Raw genomic sequence first — 16,471 nt, 5'->3', positions numbered from 1 at the left:
CTTTTACTTCTAGGCTAAGCATTTTAAAGAGCATCACTTTAACACTTCCTTTCTTTAAGCATCCTGATAAACAGACTTAAGAGGCTTCTTTCAGCTACATTTCCTTAGAGCAGTGTCTCCATGTAAAAGGTTTCAGTTCATTTTGGTTCTTTTTTTTTTTTTTTTAAGTAAAACACAAACAACCTTTTAAGAGTCAGGACAACACACTAATGGCCTCACTTTGAAAACCACTCATGGCTACTAGTACCAGAAACTCACAGATAAGAGAAAGGCTCTCAACTCAAGGTTGATTTATTTCATGTAGTCTAACTCTTAGGATAGCCTCAATTATCTGGAGCCAGGCAGAAGCTTTGATAATAGAGCTCATAACACATCCATAGTCTGATCAGACTGGTTAGGCTGGTCTTGTTGATGAGTCATCTTTTGCTCTTCTTTCTCCAAACAGTCTGGTCAGAGGAGGAAAACCTCTGGGTTTTCTGATGCTGGCAACAGCAAAGGAGATCTGTGGAAAGGAATCACCCCCTATTGACAGGACTTCAAAACTATCATCTTCGTTACTGAGCTGAGCAATTCCAGAATTTCCAAATTCACAAAACAGTGTTCTTCTGAAGTAATGCTATGACTGAAGTCAAGAATAATGTCTGACTCCTGCTTTTGCAAAACTAAGCAAATTGAAACCAAATCAGACATTCATTTTAGTGATAAAAGACTTCACATGTAGTATGTGGTCTTTGAAAGCTACGTTTTTAAAAACTAAGTCTACTGCTAAAATAAGATTACTTGTACTGGTTGTGTAGCACACATTTTCCATGCTATTGTTTCAGTGCTTCCAGCATTTTCAGTATTGTTCTGGAACTCTTTTGGGGAAGGAACCAGGAAATAAACATGAATCCATCATTTCAAAGCTAATATATAAATAAGTCCGTTTTTAAAGACCAGAATAAATAGTCTTTATGAACCACAGAGGTCTGCATCTATATTCCTCAGTGTTTATTTCAACCACCATTCCAGTTACACATCTGATGAAAACAGGACTGTTTACCATTTGAAGCAATACTCAAACAGCAGACACCTTACCTGGGCCCATTGCTGTCTTTCCTCTTGGCTGAAACATTGCTTTGTTCTGTTTTTGCACCTCTGTCCATATGCTCACTGGCATTCCTCTCCACAATTTCTCCCTCATCCAGTGCCCTGTGCAAACGGTAATTCACCATCTTCAAAACGATAAAGAGAGCTGCTATCACTGGGCAGTAGACAGCTACTATCATCATGGAAGAAGGAAGGGCCTTTCAAAAGAGAATAAGAAAGAGTTAATGAACACAAAGTCAAACGTCCATAAAAAAATAAAGCTATCCATAGTTTAACAGTTTCCTTCATATAGAAAATATTGATCAATACAGTCAAACTTTGTGCAGAGATTGTTATTAGTCCAGCAAGACAGAAAAAAGGAACAGTTAGACTACGAGACACCAAAGCACCACAGCAGTAAGTTAAATAGACTTATCACTAGAGCTTGAGAACCAAAGTCAGCTCTTGTTCTCTTTTTCCAGGCTATGAGAATGTAATACCTAGACTACAAAACCTACAGCGAGCATGATTTTTCTTGAGCCAAAACCAATATTTTTGATTAGTTGTTACAAATAAAAAAAGATGTAAAAAATTAAGCAACTTGAAAACTAAACCAAGCACAGGGTATGACCTTATTTCAGGGCTAGTACCCAGTACCACATCCATTTTGGAGAAACTTATGTGAGTGTGATAGCATGGTGGATGGGAGAAAACCTGCTCAGCTACCCACCACAGATGATTCAACTTAGCCTGTCAGCTTCCAACAGCTACTCTTGCATGACAAGATACTCAGTCACAAAAGCCAAACTTCTCACTACCTGCATACAAAACAAAAGGCTGTTTACATTTGTGGCTCATACATTTTAGCAGTAGTCCACAATAACCTGCAAAACCCCATGTAGTAAAGATGATTTGTGCTAGATTACTCTGTGCCCATGGAAAGGCTGCTAGAGTAGATGTTCTGAAGATAATTTTTCAGCTGCATCTAAGGTGACCAGAAGCCACATGAATAACCTCAGGCCTGCATTCAACTTTCGAAATTCCACTCAGAATTAAGAATTCTCACACAACTTTCACTGAGGCCCATACAGCTTTTACAGACCAATCATTTCATCAACCAATATTAAATACAGCCTAATAGCTATTTAGAAGGAGGGTTCGGAGTACTAATTAAACTTCAGATTTCACTTCAAGGCTTTCACCCTCCTAATTCAGCTTTTATTCATATTTATAATTTTGCCATTTCCCTAGGCAGTCACTAAACAGAATGAGATACTACCTTCTTATCTTCAGCCACAAATAGACCACTTTCCTTTTAAAAGAAACAAGAGCTTGTGTTCAAGTATTTTGCTGCATCACCATCCTTTACCCCAGTAATGATGCAGTTTGATATAAAATTCTAACAGCCATAAGCATATATACACACACAGAGACATAAAACAATCAGAACTCAGCAGCATTTGTCACCCAGCATGGATATTAGTTCAGTTGATGAGAAGAACAAGTGAACTGTCTTTTTAGACCTCCTAGCCCAGGGAGATTTCCAGTGTGATTCATACACCTAGTTACCCTCCCTATACAGACCAATGCAAGAGAAGAGTCTTTGCAGTGATCAAAGAAGCCCTTTGCACATCTTGCAGAATCAGAAAGGGAACATAACTGGAGAATAAGACAGAGCACCCTCTCTATTCTGCACATAAAGCTAGTTTTAGTTGTTTAAAGGAGATCCAATTACAACATTAATATTTCTACATATTCAAGAACTTAGTAGTCCTGGAAGAACTGCCGGAGCTCACCACACAATTTAAGCCATGAGTTTAGCAAAAACACAGTTTGAAGAGATCTCCAAGTACAAAATATTATTCTAATAAAGGGGATAAACAGATAAACATTTCTAAATACTATATTGTCTGTTGACTTCAGAACAAATCAAATTAGACTGCTCACTTTCTGGCAGTAAGCAAAATCAATGTAACATTTCTAAAGCCAAACAAGTACAAATAATTGAGCCTGGAATCAATCAGGAGGCAGGTTATTTATTAGGATTCTTTTATTACAGAGGTCAAGTTTAACTTGTTCTGAAGGAAAAGGTAAGTTAAGTCAACAAGTATTATAATATTTGAAGTAGGACAGGCAAATTAAGCTGAGGTATGCTAACTTATACTTTGCACACTCAGTTGGACAAGACCCTAATGGACCCAGACATTTCACTGACCAAGCACCACCTCAGGTCGAGAAAGAGGACAAAGCTACTTAAAAAACACCATCAGTAAGCAGCCAGGGGCCACAACGATGCTAATGGCATCCATACAGCCCCTGAACCAATGCCACAAGGGTCTTAACACAGCACATCTGCTTCCAAGACCTTTAGAGGCAGCTAGGTCCCTGCAGGCAAGGGCATGCTGTTAACTGTGGCCAAATGTATGAGCTTCCCGTGCCTGCTAAGCAGTCTGCTACCCAGTCACAAACCCAACTACAACTAGAGTCTCCTTTACAAGTACCTAGAGTTCAGAAGCCATTATCAGCAGAGTCAGCTTAACACTAGGTAACAAATGCTAGAGTTAGTCTGTAAAAGACAAGTCTATACTTCTCTATCCGGAGAGCTCTTCAATTTCTTTCCTCTACTCTACCAGCAGTGAGGTCACACACTATATCCCCTTTATCTTATAGAACGCAAAATTTACACGTCCTGTTCTGCAAAGGAAAGCTTTGAGACAAGTGGGAAAAACAACACACCTCATGTAACTTGCAGCAAATCAAATAAAGAATTAAAGGGTGCTCCTTCTCCACAGCCTGTTTCCACAGGATTGCAGAAAACTACAAATAAGATAACTCACTATTTTTTATTCTCCATATTCAATCGCAGTTAGTCTTCTCTATATAGGGCATATACTATGGGAACAGAATAATATTTTATCATGTCTAGCATACTCTACCGTCTGATCATACTTTAAGTCTCACACTGTAGTACAGCAGTGCTGCCCATGGTATTATACCAGCAACTTGCCTGCATTCCAGCCTCCAGAGGAAGTTACTGCAACCCAACCTAGACCACTGGTGCCTTCTTGTTTTCTTTGTGAAACTTAGAAGCATTCAACTTCCATTTGGGGTCTTCTCTCCACGGGCCAAGGCAAGTTAAAGCAAGATTAGTGTTTTATTCTGTGCTTAACATTTTACCACATTTGAGGAGAGGCAGGTCTCTCACCAGCATAACTGAACATCCTATATAATATCATCTTCGAGACTTCAACACAAATTTAAGTCCTACAAATTTGGAGTTTAATTTCAGTTCTTTTCACAAGAACTAAAATATATTTATTGGTCACAAAAAGATTAAAAATTTCATGTTAGAGCTTGTTAGCAGATACCAGCTAGCAACAAGTCTGCAGCTGCAACAGCATTTCAGAGAACATCCCATTTTACTGCACATCTCTAGTCACTTCTACTAGCATCAAAAGAAAACATACATTAAACAGCAGCAGGCACAACTGAAGCTCTCCTGGGAGAGAAGAGCACAACAAAAACTGTCTGCTTTAATTACATTCTGTTGAAAACTTCAGTCATCCAATGGCTAAACAAACCCAATAATTAGATAAACTCTTAGCTGAAAGTACTTCCCTCAATCTTAAAGTGAAGTTAAGTAGCACTCTTCAAAAACAGAGGGGCAACGGAAAGACACTGATTTTTATACCACCCTCCCCTCAGGAGTCACTTCCCAAATTTAAACCTTTCAATACAACTTATGAAAACCACACTAAACATGTGGACAAAGGTAAGATATGGGTGTGTCATTACAAGGTGCAGGACTGCCCCTTCAGGAAGCTGCTGTCTTATGTCAGCACAGCTATATCACAGAACATTTCTTGTAAATGAGTGGGTAGAAAAAGCTTTAAGCACTCCTAGAATCCAATGTTCAACCTAGAACAGAAAACAAACCTGAGACCACTAGTTACAGGATTAAAATATTCTCATTTGAACTACAAAGGTCACTTTATCTTGATTCAGTGTTTGAAATACATTAAGTGCCAGGAACCAGAGGGAATTTCATTGATCACAGGCTGTGGTGCATACTTAGGAAGAAACAAAGACTCTATGGATCTTACCTAGCCACATCTAGCTTTAGCTAGACACTGCAAATGCAATGAAGTTGCCAGATTCTTTTCAAAAGATATGTAGGTGTTAACTGTTGAGAGAACATTCACAGGACAGTCTCCCAACCCAAACCAGACTGCAAGTCCTTATGTAAAAGTGATTATAAATCAAACATTTATTAAGCCCTAACAGTTGCCTTGTAAAATGCTCTCAAGTTCAAGCATTTTGAGGCTAGTATTTTATAGAAACATTCATACTGGAGAAGAGGAAAGATCAAGAAACAGCAGATGCTCTTCTGTCAAGACTTTTAGTTACAACCAGCCAGAGCCCTTAAGAACTGCTGTCACCAGGATGTAGGTTCAGTTACAAGTTACCTAGTTTTTGACTGAAACCTCAAGATGTACAAATGAAACTTGAGTAGCCAACAAACTAGTGTGGCTGGCTTAGAGCAATGTGGGATACCAGGGACCATCGAGTTGAATATATGATCACAATATGTTTGTATGATTACAAACATACTGTGATCATACATCCAACTTCAAGTACTTAAGCTCTTGGTTTAAGAAACAGCACCTGTTTCAGAAACTTCACCAGAAAAAGACTGTCACATGAAGCAACATTTATATGACCTACTCCTATAACTACATACACAAGTCAAGAAATCAAGTGCCTATTAACTGATCTGTTGTCTAAATGAGCTTTACTTTGACAGATAAGTTCTGTAGGTACATATAAGCCCATCAACCGAAGCAAGGTACAGTCCTAGCTGCTCTTCAGTCCCTGGCAAAATTCTTCAAGTGTCAGAGCCAAAACCTCACCCGTTCCTGCACGTGTGGTGGGGCTGAAGCAGCATTCCAACTAGGGGAAGCGCTCTGGCAGCCTCCTCTCTTCCCCTCCCCCTTGCAACACTGATGCATAACTTTGGCCTCTGCATTTAGGGTATTTTTCATTCAACTCTACCACTATTTTTACAACCTAGTCGTACAGTTTCCCCAGGCTGTAGTGTATTTTCTTCTCCCAACTTGATTTTTGGGTTAGAGTAAAAACGGGGATCAGTTCTTACAACTGATATGCAGATCAACAAGCACAGTTAGGTCTGTTACTGAATACAAATATCCAAACAGGATAGATTTAACTAGTCCAGAAAGCAGTATTTTTGTACGCATGCTGCAAAGTCACAGATCCAAGACTACAGACTCAAGCAGCTTCACTGAAGCAGACACTTTTCTTCATCTACACCCCAGTTTCATCATTATCTACACTTCTATTTTTGCCACAGTTTCAACAAGTACAGGTTAAGAGTATAAATACACATGAGAAAAATATATCTATATTACATATCTGGATACTTTATGTACACATCTGTCTCTTCACCTTCACACAGTGTACAGACCTCACTTTTATGTGCTTAAGCAGAGGTGGGACCACAGAAGAATGGCCAGCTGAATTCTACTGCTAATTTCTTCAGGTGGTTTGCACCATGTGTTAAACCCATCAACACTAACAGCACTGGCATGCACGTGCAAAGAAACATACAGATTTATAGCATTGCTTGCTGACCACAACCAAGTCTTTAAGCAATAAGGGCACCTAAATTACCATATCCAAAAGGATTAGGTGCTCCATTCCTGCTGGGGATTAAACAACATTTGAAAAAAGTTATTAGCTTACTGTAAAATGCATTCAGCCTTGAGAACCATCTACAAGTGAAGTTCTTAGGGGATCCCTTTGCCTTTGTTGCTACAAAACAATTTAGGAATAACTACAGTTATTAGTGCCCCAATGCACTAAAGCAACACTATAACCTTGTAATTCTGTATGTGCAGAAGTTTTATATGTAACGTAAAACCTGCCAGCATTCCAACTCTTTCTATACACCTTGTTTTTTAAACACATAAGGTTGTCTGCCAGCAGTAAGTCATTTGAAGCTAGCTTAGAAACTCCCTCCTACACACCAGTGAGCCATGCTCAGAATTCAGATTACGATTACCTAAGACTTCTTAAGCAAGCCCTGCTTATTTCTGTATGTCTTACAGCAATGCAACATTTACTGCTTTTCATTCTGAAAAAGAGCTTAAAAGATGCTAAAGAGCTGAGATGACCATCACAGTCCTGCCTGTTTGGTTTATGTCTAGACAACACTTGAACTGCAGAGGGTGGAAAGAGGGAAAACAGCCAAATATGATTCAATCTGCTTTAACTTGTGACTAATCTCCCCACTTATTCTCAGGGAAGTTGGCACTTCTTTTTGCATCTTTAACTTGTCCAGAGCTATGAGGCAAGAGAATTTATCTGACCTCAGGAAAACCTGAAGCAGCCTGCTTTTGCTCATCTTTTCCCTTTGCACAGGAAAAGAGTTTAAGCAACAGTGAAGTTTACCCCATAGTATGGGCAACTGAAGCTTAATTACTGCTTTAAGAGCAGCAGGAGACTCAAATGCTAGTCCAGATTTATCAGTTGTCAAAAGACCTATACACAATATACAGACCCCCTTCAAAAGTCTCTTGTGCCAGCAGAATATTGCTTACCACGCCTTTATAAACAGCTTTCTCAGTAAGGCAGTACTAATTAGACCACTCTGTCAAAGCAGAAAAGCACTACTTCTAAAAGAAAAAAAAACAAAAACACACACTACATTTGAGACCTAAAGGACACTACTCTTCCAACATTCTATGGAACTCCAAATAGATGCAGATTCATAATTTTTATAGAGAGCATCTGCTCAGTTCAAAGTTTTATCTCGCTGTAGTCACATGAACTCTGGTTTTAAAAGCAGTTTGTCTCAGCCTGCGGTTTCCTTGCCAGCAATCTTACAGTTTTCAAACAAAAAGCCTTGGAGCTACCTTTCCCAAGACAACGTAATACGAATTAAAAACTAACTGTATGGGGCTGAACTTCCTCTTCCACATTAGCTATTTCTTAGTATGAAGTGTCTCATACTGCAACCTCACAAATTGCTTCTTAACAAAGCAAATACCTGACCCCAGAGGTGTCAGTCTCTGCAACTGCACTCAAGCAGAGCTCTTCCTTCAAGGCTTCATTCACAAACATTTTTTCACAAAGCAGTTTCCACTTTAAGTCATCACAGCATCTGAACTTGGCAGATATGCAAATTACATTCTAACTCATATACTCAAAACTAGTCACATCACACCTCGTAGGACCACATTTTTCTACTGAGAAATCTAAGTGAAATACTAATATTTCATAAATTACACATAACTCACACAGAAAGAAAAGCACTGGTAAACAGGAAACTGCCTCCTTTTCTCGTAAGTGGATCATATCTCTCCTATATTTGTTTCTAAGTCCAAATGTCAAGGAAGTTTCTAGGTTTAAAGGTTAGTATTTCAACAGCTTTAAGTGAAGAATCAGATACAAAGATATATTTAACAGGAATTCTCCATCTGGCCACAAGCAAAAAAGCCAAAGTAACCTATTGTCAATAACAAACAGTCCAGACGGGCTGTCCAGCCAGCACACAGTACCCTACACTATGGCCAAATAAGCTTCTGGGTTATGGACCTGACGAACATACTTCCCCCAGTCTCAAAAGGCAAAAGAGAAAGTGATAGAGCTTCCAGCCAGAAACACTGGCTAGACCTGACAGCTTCAGCAGAAACTGTGCCTTCTTCCTGGAGTACCAGTAGATCTGCTGTGGAAGCCAGTGGAGTTTGCCCGATTCTGAAGGAAAGTAAACAGAGAAGCGAAGGCCAAGCGCCAGCGACCGAAGGCTTGCCGCGCCCCGCGAGCACCCACCCACACCTTCCCGCGAGCCGGTCCGCGCTCCCGCGACGCCGCGGCCTCAGACGTTACTCCGGGCCGCCTGGGCCGCGGCTGCCGGCCCCGCCCCTCCCGGCGGCGGGCGCGACCAGGGAGCGCCGCGCACGCGGGCCCCGGGCGCCCCTTCCCGGGCAGCGGCAGCGCGCGGGCAGGGGGCGCGCGTGCGACGGCCCCGGCCCGCGGCCCTTCCCGGGCCTCCCCGCCGCCGCTGAGGCGAGCGGCTCCCACAAGGCCCGCCCGCCCCGCGGCCCGGGCCGGCACCGCTCTCCAGGGCGCGGCGGCGGCCTCCGCTCACCATGTAGAGGGTGAAGGGGAAGCCGAGCAGGAAGAGCCACAGGTAGAGGTGCAGCGCGTTGACCCCAGCGCCCTGGTGAGGATCCTGGTACCAGCCGCCGCTCAGCGCCGCCCACACGCCCTGGCGCAGGATCTGCAGCACCTGGGAGCCCATGGCGGCCCCGCTCCGCCGAGCCGGCCCCGCTCTATCCGCCCTGCGAGCCCGGGCACAGCCGCGCGCCGCCCGCACTCCGCGACAGCCCGCACGGCCGCAAACGCCGCCGCCGCCTCCCCAGCAACGCCGCCGCCATCTTATGTCCGGGCCCCGGGCCGGCCGCCCGCCCCCGCGCCGCCGATAGACCGGCAGCCCTTGCGGCAGGGGACGCCCGCCCCGCGCTCTGTCGCTGGGGAGGGACAACGCCGCGTGGGCGGGCGCGCCCGCTACTGCGCCTGCGCGCCGCCTCCCCTCTGCCCCCGCCCTCGCTGAACCGGGCAAAGCCGCCGCCGGCGCCCCCTAGCGGCGCGGAGGAGGTCGGGGCAGCGCCATCCGGCGAGTTGCTGGTCCTGATCCCCCACCGGGCCCAAACCCACCGGCGGGGCGGCGGCAGGCCGGGGTCAGCCCGGGACCCCGGAAGGAAACGTGTTCCCCGGTCACCCAGGCGGGCTCACGTCTGCAGCCTGGCCAGGGTGGCTCTGGAGCTGAAGCCATATGAGGATACGGCTAGAAAATGGAGTGAGGCACCACCGCACAAAGGGCTTTCCTGCCCCACTCACAGTGTCCTGCTCCTGGTGGAGCGCAGTGTCCTCTTGTCGCGGTGCAGGGAGACATCGTCCTGTTGTGTGCTTCGATTCTTTAAAGCAAAATAACCTCGCTTGATTTGGAGTCCTTACATTTACTGCCGAGATATAAGTTAACCAAAACCACTGCATGCCTGTCCCACAACAGGGCTTGTTTTGTTGTTGTTCTCAACACACACAAAGTCGGAGTTTGGACTTGCTGTAAGGCAGAGCACAGCACAGCCGGCCGTGGCAAGTCTCCCACAGAATAAGGTCTCAACTTCCACATTCATCCAGTTTCACAGGAAGTCATGAGTTCTCATCATGTCCTGGCTTCCAAGCTTTCCCCTTAGATAAGCACATCCCAAAAGTCACACATCAGACAGAAAGGGACACAGATTAGGGAAGGACTTTGGAGAGTGCTGTGAAGCAGGGGAAAGGGGAGATCTCTTCCTTCAAATCCTACGAATGAGGAATGCTGAGGATCTGTCATTAAACTACCTGGCTTTTCAGTCATATTTGGGAAAAAGTAGCTTTGAGGGCACATTATGACCATGTCGCTGTGGTGGCAGAAGGTTCTCACATAGGTTCTGTCCCAAAAACAAGTTACTGTCCCACTCCAGCAGGTATGAGACTGGGGAACTGCACCTCCCGTATCTCTTCTGCGGAGGAACTGCAGGAATGAAATAACCCAAGCACTCAGCCATGACTCATGATGAGCATGCATTTGGGCTGGTGTTTTCAAGACGCTGTGTTAATGCCACAGTCTCCAGTGTTTTTCTCCCTGACAGCTAGCGAACCAATGGCAGCATTTGGCTATTCTTGGAAAACCAGAAGACAGAAGTGACTGACTCAAAGCAGATGTACGTGATCTATTTTTTGTTTCCCCAGTGAGAAAGTAGGGAGAAGGCATGGACACAAAACGCCAACCATGATGGCTGTTTCTCCCCAATATAAACAGATAAATAATTTTTAACTATATTGTTTCAAATATTATACTTTTTTAATATAAGATTGCTAGCAGTATTTTGCGAAGGAGCATTTTTTCACTCTATCAAACAGGATTGAGATATAAAAGGAAAAAAAGAATGGGGCAGGGGGCAAGAAGAAGGGAGAAAACCAAACCAAACCAACCCAAACCAAAACCAGAGAAAACCTACAGGGGATTATCATGAATGAGGAGGGGCAATTCCCTTTATCCTTTTGGGGTAGAGTCAAGCATGAAAAGCTTCACTGACTACAGTAGGCTCAGAGAAAAAACACAACTATGAAGCCTGTTTCAACCACATCATTTGCCACAATACCATTAAAAACTAAAATTACAAATACAGCTGTTAGAAGATGGAGTTTTAGTATGTGTTGTCCATAAATACACTATGATACTGTAATTATCAGAATTATGAAGCCTTAGTTCTTCCAGCAGCTGTTTTATGAATGTAACATAAAAGCTGTTCACCTTCCTCACAAAAAGGAGGGAAGAGGAATAACATTCATTAATTACATGTCTGAAGGCCACAGTAAATGCTTTAGAAACCTTTATGTTTCTGTTTAGCAGCCATTGATTAGATAGAACAGATTTGCCTCAGCCTCATAGTAATGATTCATGTTAAACAGCACTCCTGTGTGAGAGGCTGGATGCTGTGGAGGTCCATGACTGCTTCCCCAGCCCTGCTCCTAGAAGTCATTGGACCAGCCATGGAACAGTAGAGGCTTGGGGCAGGGGGTTAAAGCAAAACAAACAAACAAACAAACAACAACAACAACAACAACAAACAGAGGAAACAAAGCATGAGTATTATAGGCTCAACCCTGATCCAAAACAGCGTAACCTTGTTTAGTCCAGACAGCCCTGTTCGAGAGCGCTTCAGTGCAAGATGATCTAGTCTGCATGCAGAAAATAAGCGACAGAATATCATGTGCTTGAGAGAACAATTAAATTTCATTGTTTAGCTATTTAAATGCAGACAGGCTGAAATCATTAGGACACAAGATGGGGAAATAATACTACTGGAATCCATCCATACCTGAAGGTAAAATTGATAACAAGCCCAGTCATAGACATCCTTAACAAAATTAAAAAAAATAAAAAATAAAAAATAAAAAAAAATTAGCTTTTAAGGGAAACAAACAATGTACATCTGGATAGAAAGTAACAACAGGAGACTCAATCTATGCATCAAACCTCTACAATCCAACAGATAACTAGCTTAGCTTCTGCACTCTGCTTTAGCCTTACAGTACTTTTCTCGGATGGGTATTACTCTCTATACTAAAAAAGAGTGTGCTCTAGGGAAAATAGAGCACAACATGGGTGAAGAGTGAAAATTTTTAGATAATATACTTGAGAGAGGGGGCATTAAATCAAATTATTGGAAATCAACCTATTTTCCTCCAGCATTTCTCTTGGAATTTAGTATGCCAAGACTAAATCAAAGAAGTAATTTGCCACATAAGCCAGTGTGGCGCAGGAGGAGACTAACTCAAAACTGTAACTATTATTTTGGCCAGACAATACTTCAATTCCTTTTTCCCCACATTATTTATACATGTACTCAGTCAAGTGCCCTCCTTACAACTGCAGGCTATTGGGGAAGCTTCTGTAGCAAATTAGTAATTTTGCTCTCTTAGGTATGCCATCATATTAAAGATATGGCTGTTTTAACTTGAACTTGGCTAGGGAAGAATGATCTTTTAATCATATACAGCAACATTTTTCTTCATGCTACATGCCAGTGGGTTGAAAGGGCATTTGCAAAATCAGGGCAACACTGCATGTGGTACATGGTAGAATGTAGGTTATACCAAATACTCAGATGGATAAGCTAATCACAATTCCTTGACCGGCCTTATAAACACACTTTTTCTAATGCATGATATTACAAGAACAGGAAGTTAATCAAAACAGTAACAAAACACTGAAACCTGCCACAAAAATGCTTCAACATGTTACCATTTCCACGAATAATATTGCAGCATGCTTTGCACCATTGGTATCACTTCAGTCTCTCATATCTTCTCATTCAAGGGAATGAGGTTCTACACTTTCCCTCCAGACATCTTTTGTGGGATACCTAGAATTATCATTTTTAAATTAGTTATCAAGAGAATTCCTACTTTTTTTTTTTTTTTTTTTTAAGAATATAACTTAGATAATTAGGACAAGAGGTGAAACAGAAAGTTAAAAAGAATGTTTTGACTAAACTGGGTGAAATTTATTATACCCAGAAACAGGCTTATGATTGGCACTTCCTTGTTATTTTTCATTACAGTAATTATCACAGTATAATATCAAGCTGTAAGTAGCTAATAGAACAATCAGCATAAAATAAGAAAAACACCAATTTACTCACTTTACAATTATGAGGGTTAGCACTTCTCTCTCCTTGCTGGATACAGCATTTGTTTTCAGATGAAGATTGACAAACTAGGCCTTGGTGGCTCACTACCAACTTTTATTTACGTCTTCCTATTGATTCCTTTTCTCAGCATCTATAGCTGGACAGCAGCATTAAACCCTGATTTTTGGATCCTGCTGACACATACTATTTACTGTGGATTGGATACACTATCCAAAACAGCAACTTTGGCTCCAAAACAAAAGAAAAAGACAGAAGTCAATTTTCTATATAACTGATAAACCTAGGAGACAACTGCATCTACCTTTTGATTTCCTGAAGAAGCAACAGTCACAATATATACTTGCTAACTGGGCTTTTGAGAACCTTTGTATAATTATAAGTCTTGACCTTATTTTCAACATTTCCCTGTAATTGCAACCTGGTTAAAAAAGGGTTTATCTGAATTCAGAGCGTTGTCATAAATGGTGATAAATATGTGTTATTCTCTCATTATCGTATGAGAATTAAGAAGTAGGCTTATTTATGAGGGTGACAGAAAGCATAAAGTCATTCTACAATAATATTTGTTAGCCTGCTTTCACTGTAAGATAGCTAATTTTTCTTATAAAACCTGTCAGAAGGTTGGTCTAGTTTCACTTTTAATTACAGTACAGTAGTTTTGACAACTGCAGAACTTTACTGAACATGTTGCCATCATGTTGGCATCTGAGAGCAGTTTATCTGCTATTTGCACAGTTTTTAAACAAACAAAGAAGAACCAAATCCCCTGACAGACCACAGTCCCTTTCTAGCAGAGGATGCCACACTATATTCTGCCTTGCACACTAAGAGATTGCTCTGAAATTACTCTGTGAAATTTAGTCTTGTGTATTATCCATACTCCCAACTGCAATACAGCCTTTAGTGACAGTGAGAAAACTAAGCCTACTCTTTAGTGTTTCAGGAGAGACCAGGCAGGGATTTACCAGCAGTACAGGGATTTTACCCCTCAGTTCCAGAAGGACAGGCAACTGCTGGAGAGAGTCCCGCGCAGGGCAACAAAGATGATTAAGGGAGTGGAGCATCTCCCTTATGAGGAAAGGCTGAGGGAGCTGGGGCTCTTTAGCTTGGAGGAGACTGAGGGGTGACCTCATTGATGTTTACAAATATATTTATAGGGTGAGTGTCACAAGGATGGAGCCAGGCTCCTCTCGATGACAACCAATGGTAGGACAAGGAGTAATGGGTTCAAACAAGAGGTTTCACTTAAATATGAGAAAAAAATTCTTCTCAGTAAAGGTTTCAGAACACTGGAACAGGCTGCCCAGGGAGGTTGTGGAGTCTCCTACTCTGGAGACATTCAAAACCCGCCTGGACACCTTCCTGTGTAACCTCATCTAGGTGTTCCTGCTCCGGCAGGGGGATTGGACTAGATGATCTTTTGAGGTCCCTTCCAATCCCTAACATTCTGTGATTCTCTGAAGGTGTGATAGCAGGAGACCTCCTTTCCCTCCTCACCCCTCTGCTCTGGTGAGACCCCACCTTGAGTCCTGTGTCCAGCTCTGGAGCCCTCAGCACAGGAAAGACATGGACCTGTTGCAGAGGGAACAGAGGAGACCACCAAGATGATCAGAGGGCTGGAACAGCTCTGCTATGAGGACAGACTGAGAGAGTTGAGGTTGTTCAGCCTGGAGAAGAGAAGGCTCCGGGGAGACCCTGTTGTGGTCTTTTAGTGCTTAAAAGTGACCTATAAGAAAGATGGGGACAGACTTTTTAGAAGGTTGTGTTGTGACAGGACAAGGAGTGATTGTTATAAACTGAAAGAGGGGAGATTCAGGCTAGATGTGAGGAAGAAATTTTTAACAATAAGGGTGGTAAAATACTGACACAGTTTGCCCAGAGATGTGGCAGATGCCCCATACCTGGAAACATTCCAGGCCAAGCTGGATGGGGTTCTGAGCAACCTGATCTAGTTGAAGATGGCCCTGCTCATTGCAGGGAGTTGGACTAGATGAGCTTTGAAGGTCCCTTCCAACCCAAACTATTCTATGATTCCATGCTGTGCTGGCAGAGTCTCTGCTCACAGCACACCATGCGGCCCCAGCTGTAGGCCAGGGTACAGTGCACACCCACCTTTATCACTGCCAGGGCACCAAATGCACCCCAGGTCCACCTGTCCTTTTGGGATACACCCTGCCCAGCAGCTTGTGGGGCAGGCCAAACTGTTCCCTCTCTTGCAGTGTGGGAGAACACAGTTCTTGCCCTCACACACCGAGAAAGGGGAAGAAAGATTTGGGGGTTTGTTTATTTGGTTTGCTTTTCTTTTTTCTTTTTTTCAAGTATCCCTATGACTAATATAGGTCTCCATAGCACCTCACAGTGCTGCTTAGGGAGACATCAATTCACTGGGTGGAGAATGCTAATTACTGATCTGCAAACAGCTGAACCGTGAAGCTCACAGCTCACAGCTCACATCCTGCCCTTGCAGTTTGTCTCAGCTGCCTGCTGCACCTTTTGAGTATGTAAGCTCTTTTCCTATGCTCTCTGAGCCCTGTGGTTTTTCTCAAGACAAAATAAGCAGACCAAAGCAAGATTCTCCCCAAAGAAGAGCACTTACATAAGTTTCTTATTATCAGGGAGTGCTGAAAGGGGAAAACCGATTAAAATAGATACACACAGACGAAGAAGTCCCATGACAGCTAAGAAAAAAGAGTTCTTACCAACTTGTTGATAGCAACCTTCTGTAACAGCATCTTCAATTCCCCTCCTTTTCCTTGTTGTCTAGTTGTCTCTATACAGCTTTCAGCTGTACACTTTTAGGAGCTATGCAGGCCCCAGTCCCACTATCCTAACCTCTTGCAGTTGCTTCAGCATGGCTGAAAATTCAATTGGAATGGCTAAACACTCCCATTGCTAGAGACAGAGTGCAATTTTAAGATGGACTTTCCTCCTAAAGATGGTTCTGTTAGTATTTCTTGCAAGAAAATTGCGACAGCATCATCCACTTTCACATTACAGGACCTAACTCTGTGAATGTGTCCATACAGAAATCACACAGAGAAGTGTCATCAGTGTCCCAGTGACCACAAGGCCCCTCTGAAAAAGAGGAATTTGCTAGCGTTGCTGGTACAAGAATTGCC

General features: G+C 42.8%; 1 protein-coding gene across 21 annotated transcripts in view; it reads right to left on the bottom strand.

The window, feature by feature from the left end:
- The window catches only part of PCNX1 (pecanex 1), a 96,704-nt gene extending 80,443 nt beyond the window's left edge, over nucleotides 1-16,261 (bottom strand). For 8 of the 21 annotated variants that reach the window (XM_065064449.1, XM_065064442.1, XM_065064454.1 and 5 more), the window contains exons 1-2: nucleotides 9,239-9,606; nucleotides 1,078-1,286 (exon numbers count right to left, since the gene is read on the bottom strand). In XM_065064449.1, coding sequence (XP_064920521.1) covers nucleotides 1,078-1,286; nucleotides 9,239-9,391 — 362 coding nt within the window. In that variant the 5' untranslated portion in view covers nucleotides 9,392-9,606. Of the gene's footprint in view, nucleotides 1-1,077; nucleotides 1,287-9,238; nucleotides 9,610-16,051 lie in introns of those variants that run through there. The other 13 variants (XM_065064446.1, XM_065064443.1, XM_065064450.1 and 10 more) reach the window with 6 other exon arrangements.
- Nucleotides 16,262-16,471: the final 210 nt, after the last annotated feature.

The sequence above is a fragment of the Columba livia genome, chromosome 5 (genome assembly GCF_036013475.1).
Source record: "Columba livia isolate bColLiv1 breed racing homer chromosome 5, bColLiv1.pat.W.v2, whole genome shotgun sequence".
Taxonomy (NCBI): Eukaryota; Metazoa; Chordata; class Aves; order Columbiformes; family Columbidae; genus Columba; species Columba livia.
Note: the sequence above shows the minus strand (reverse complement) of the source record. Positions and strands in the feature narration are given on the sequence as shown.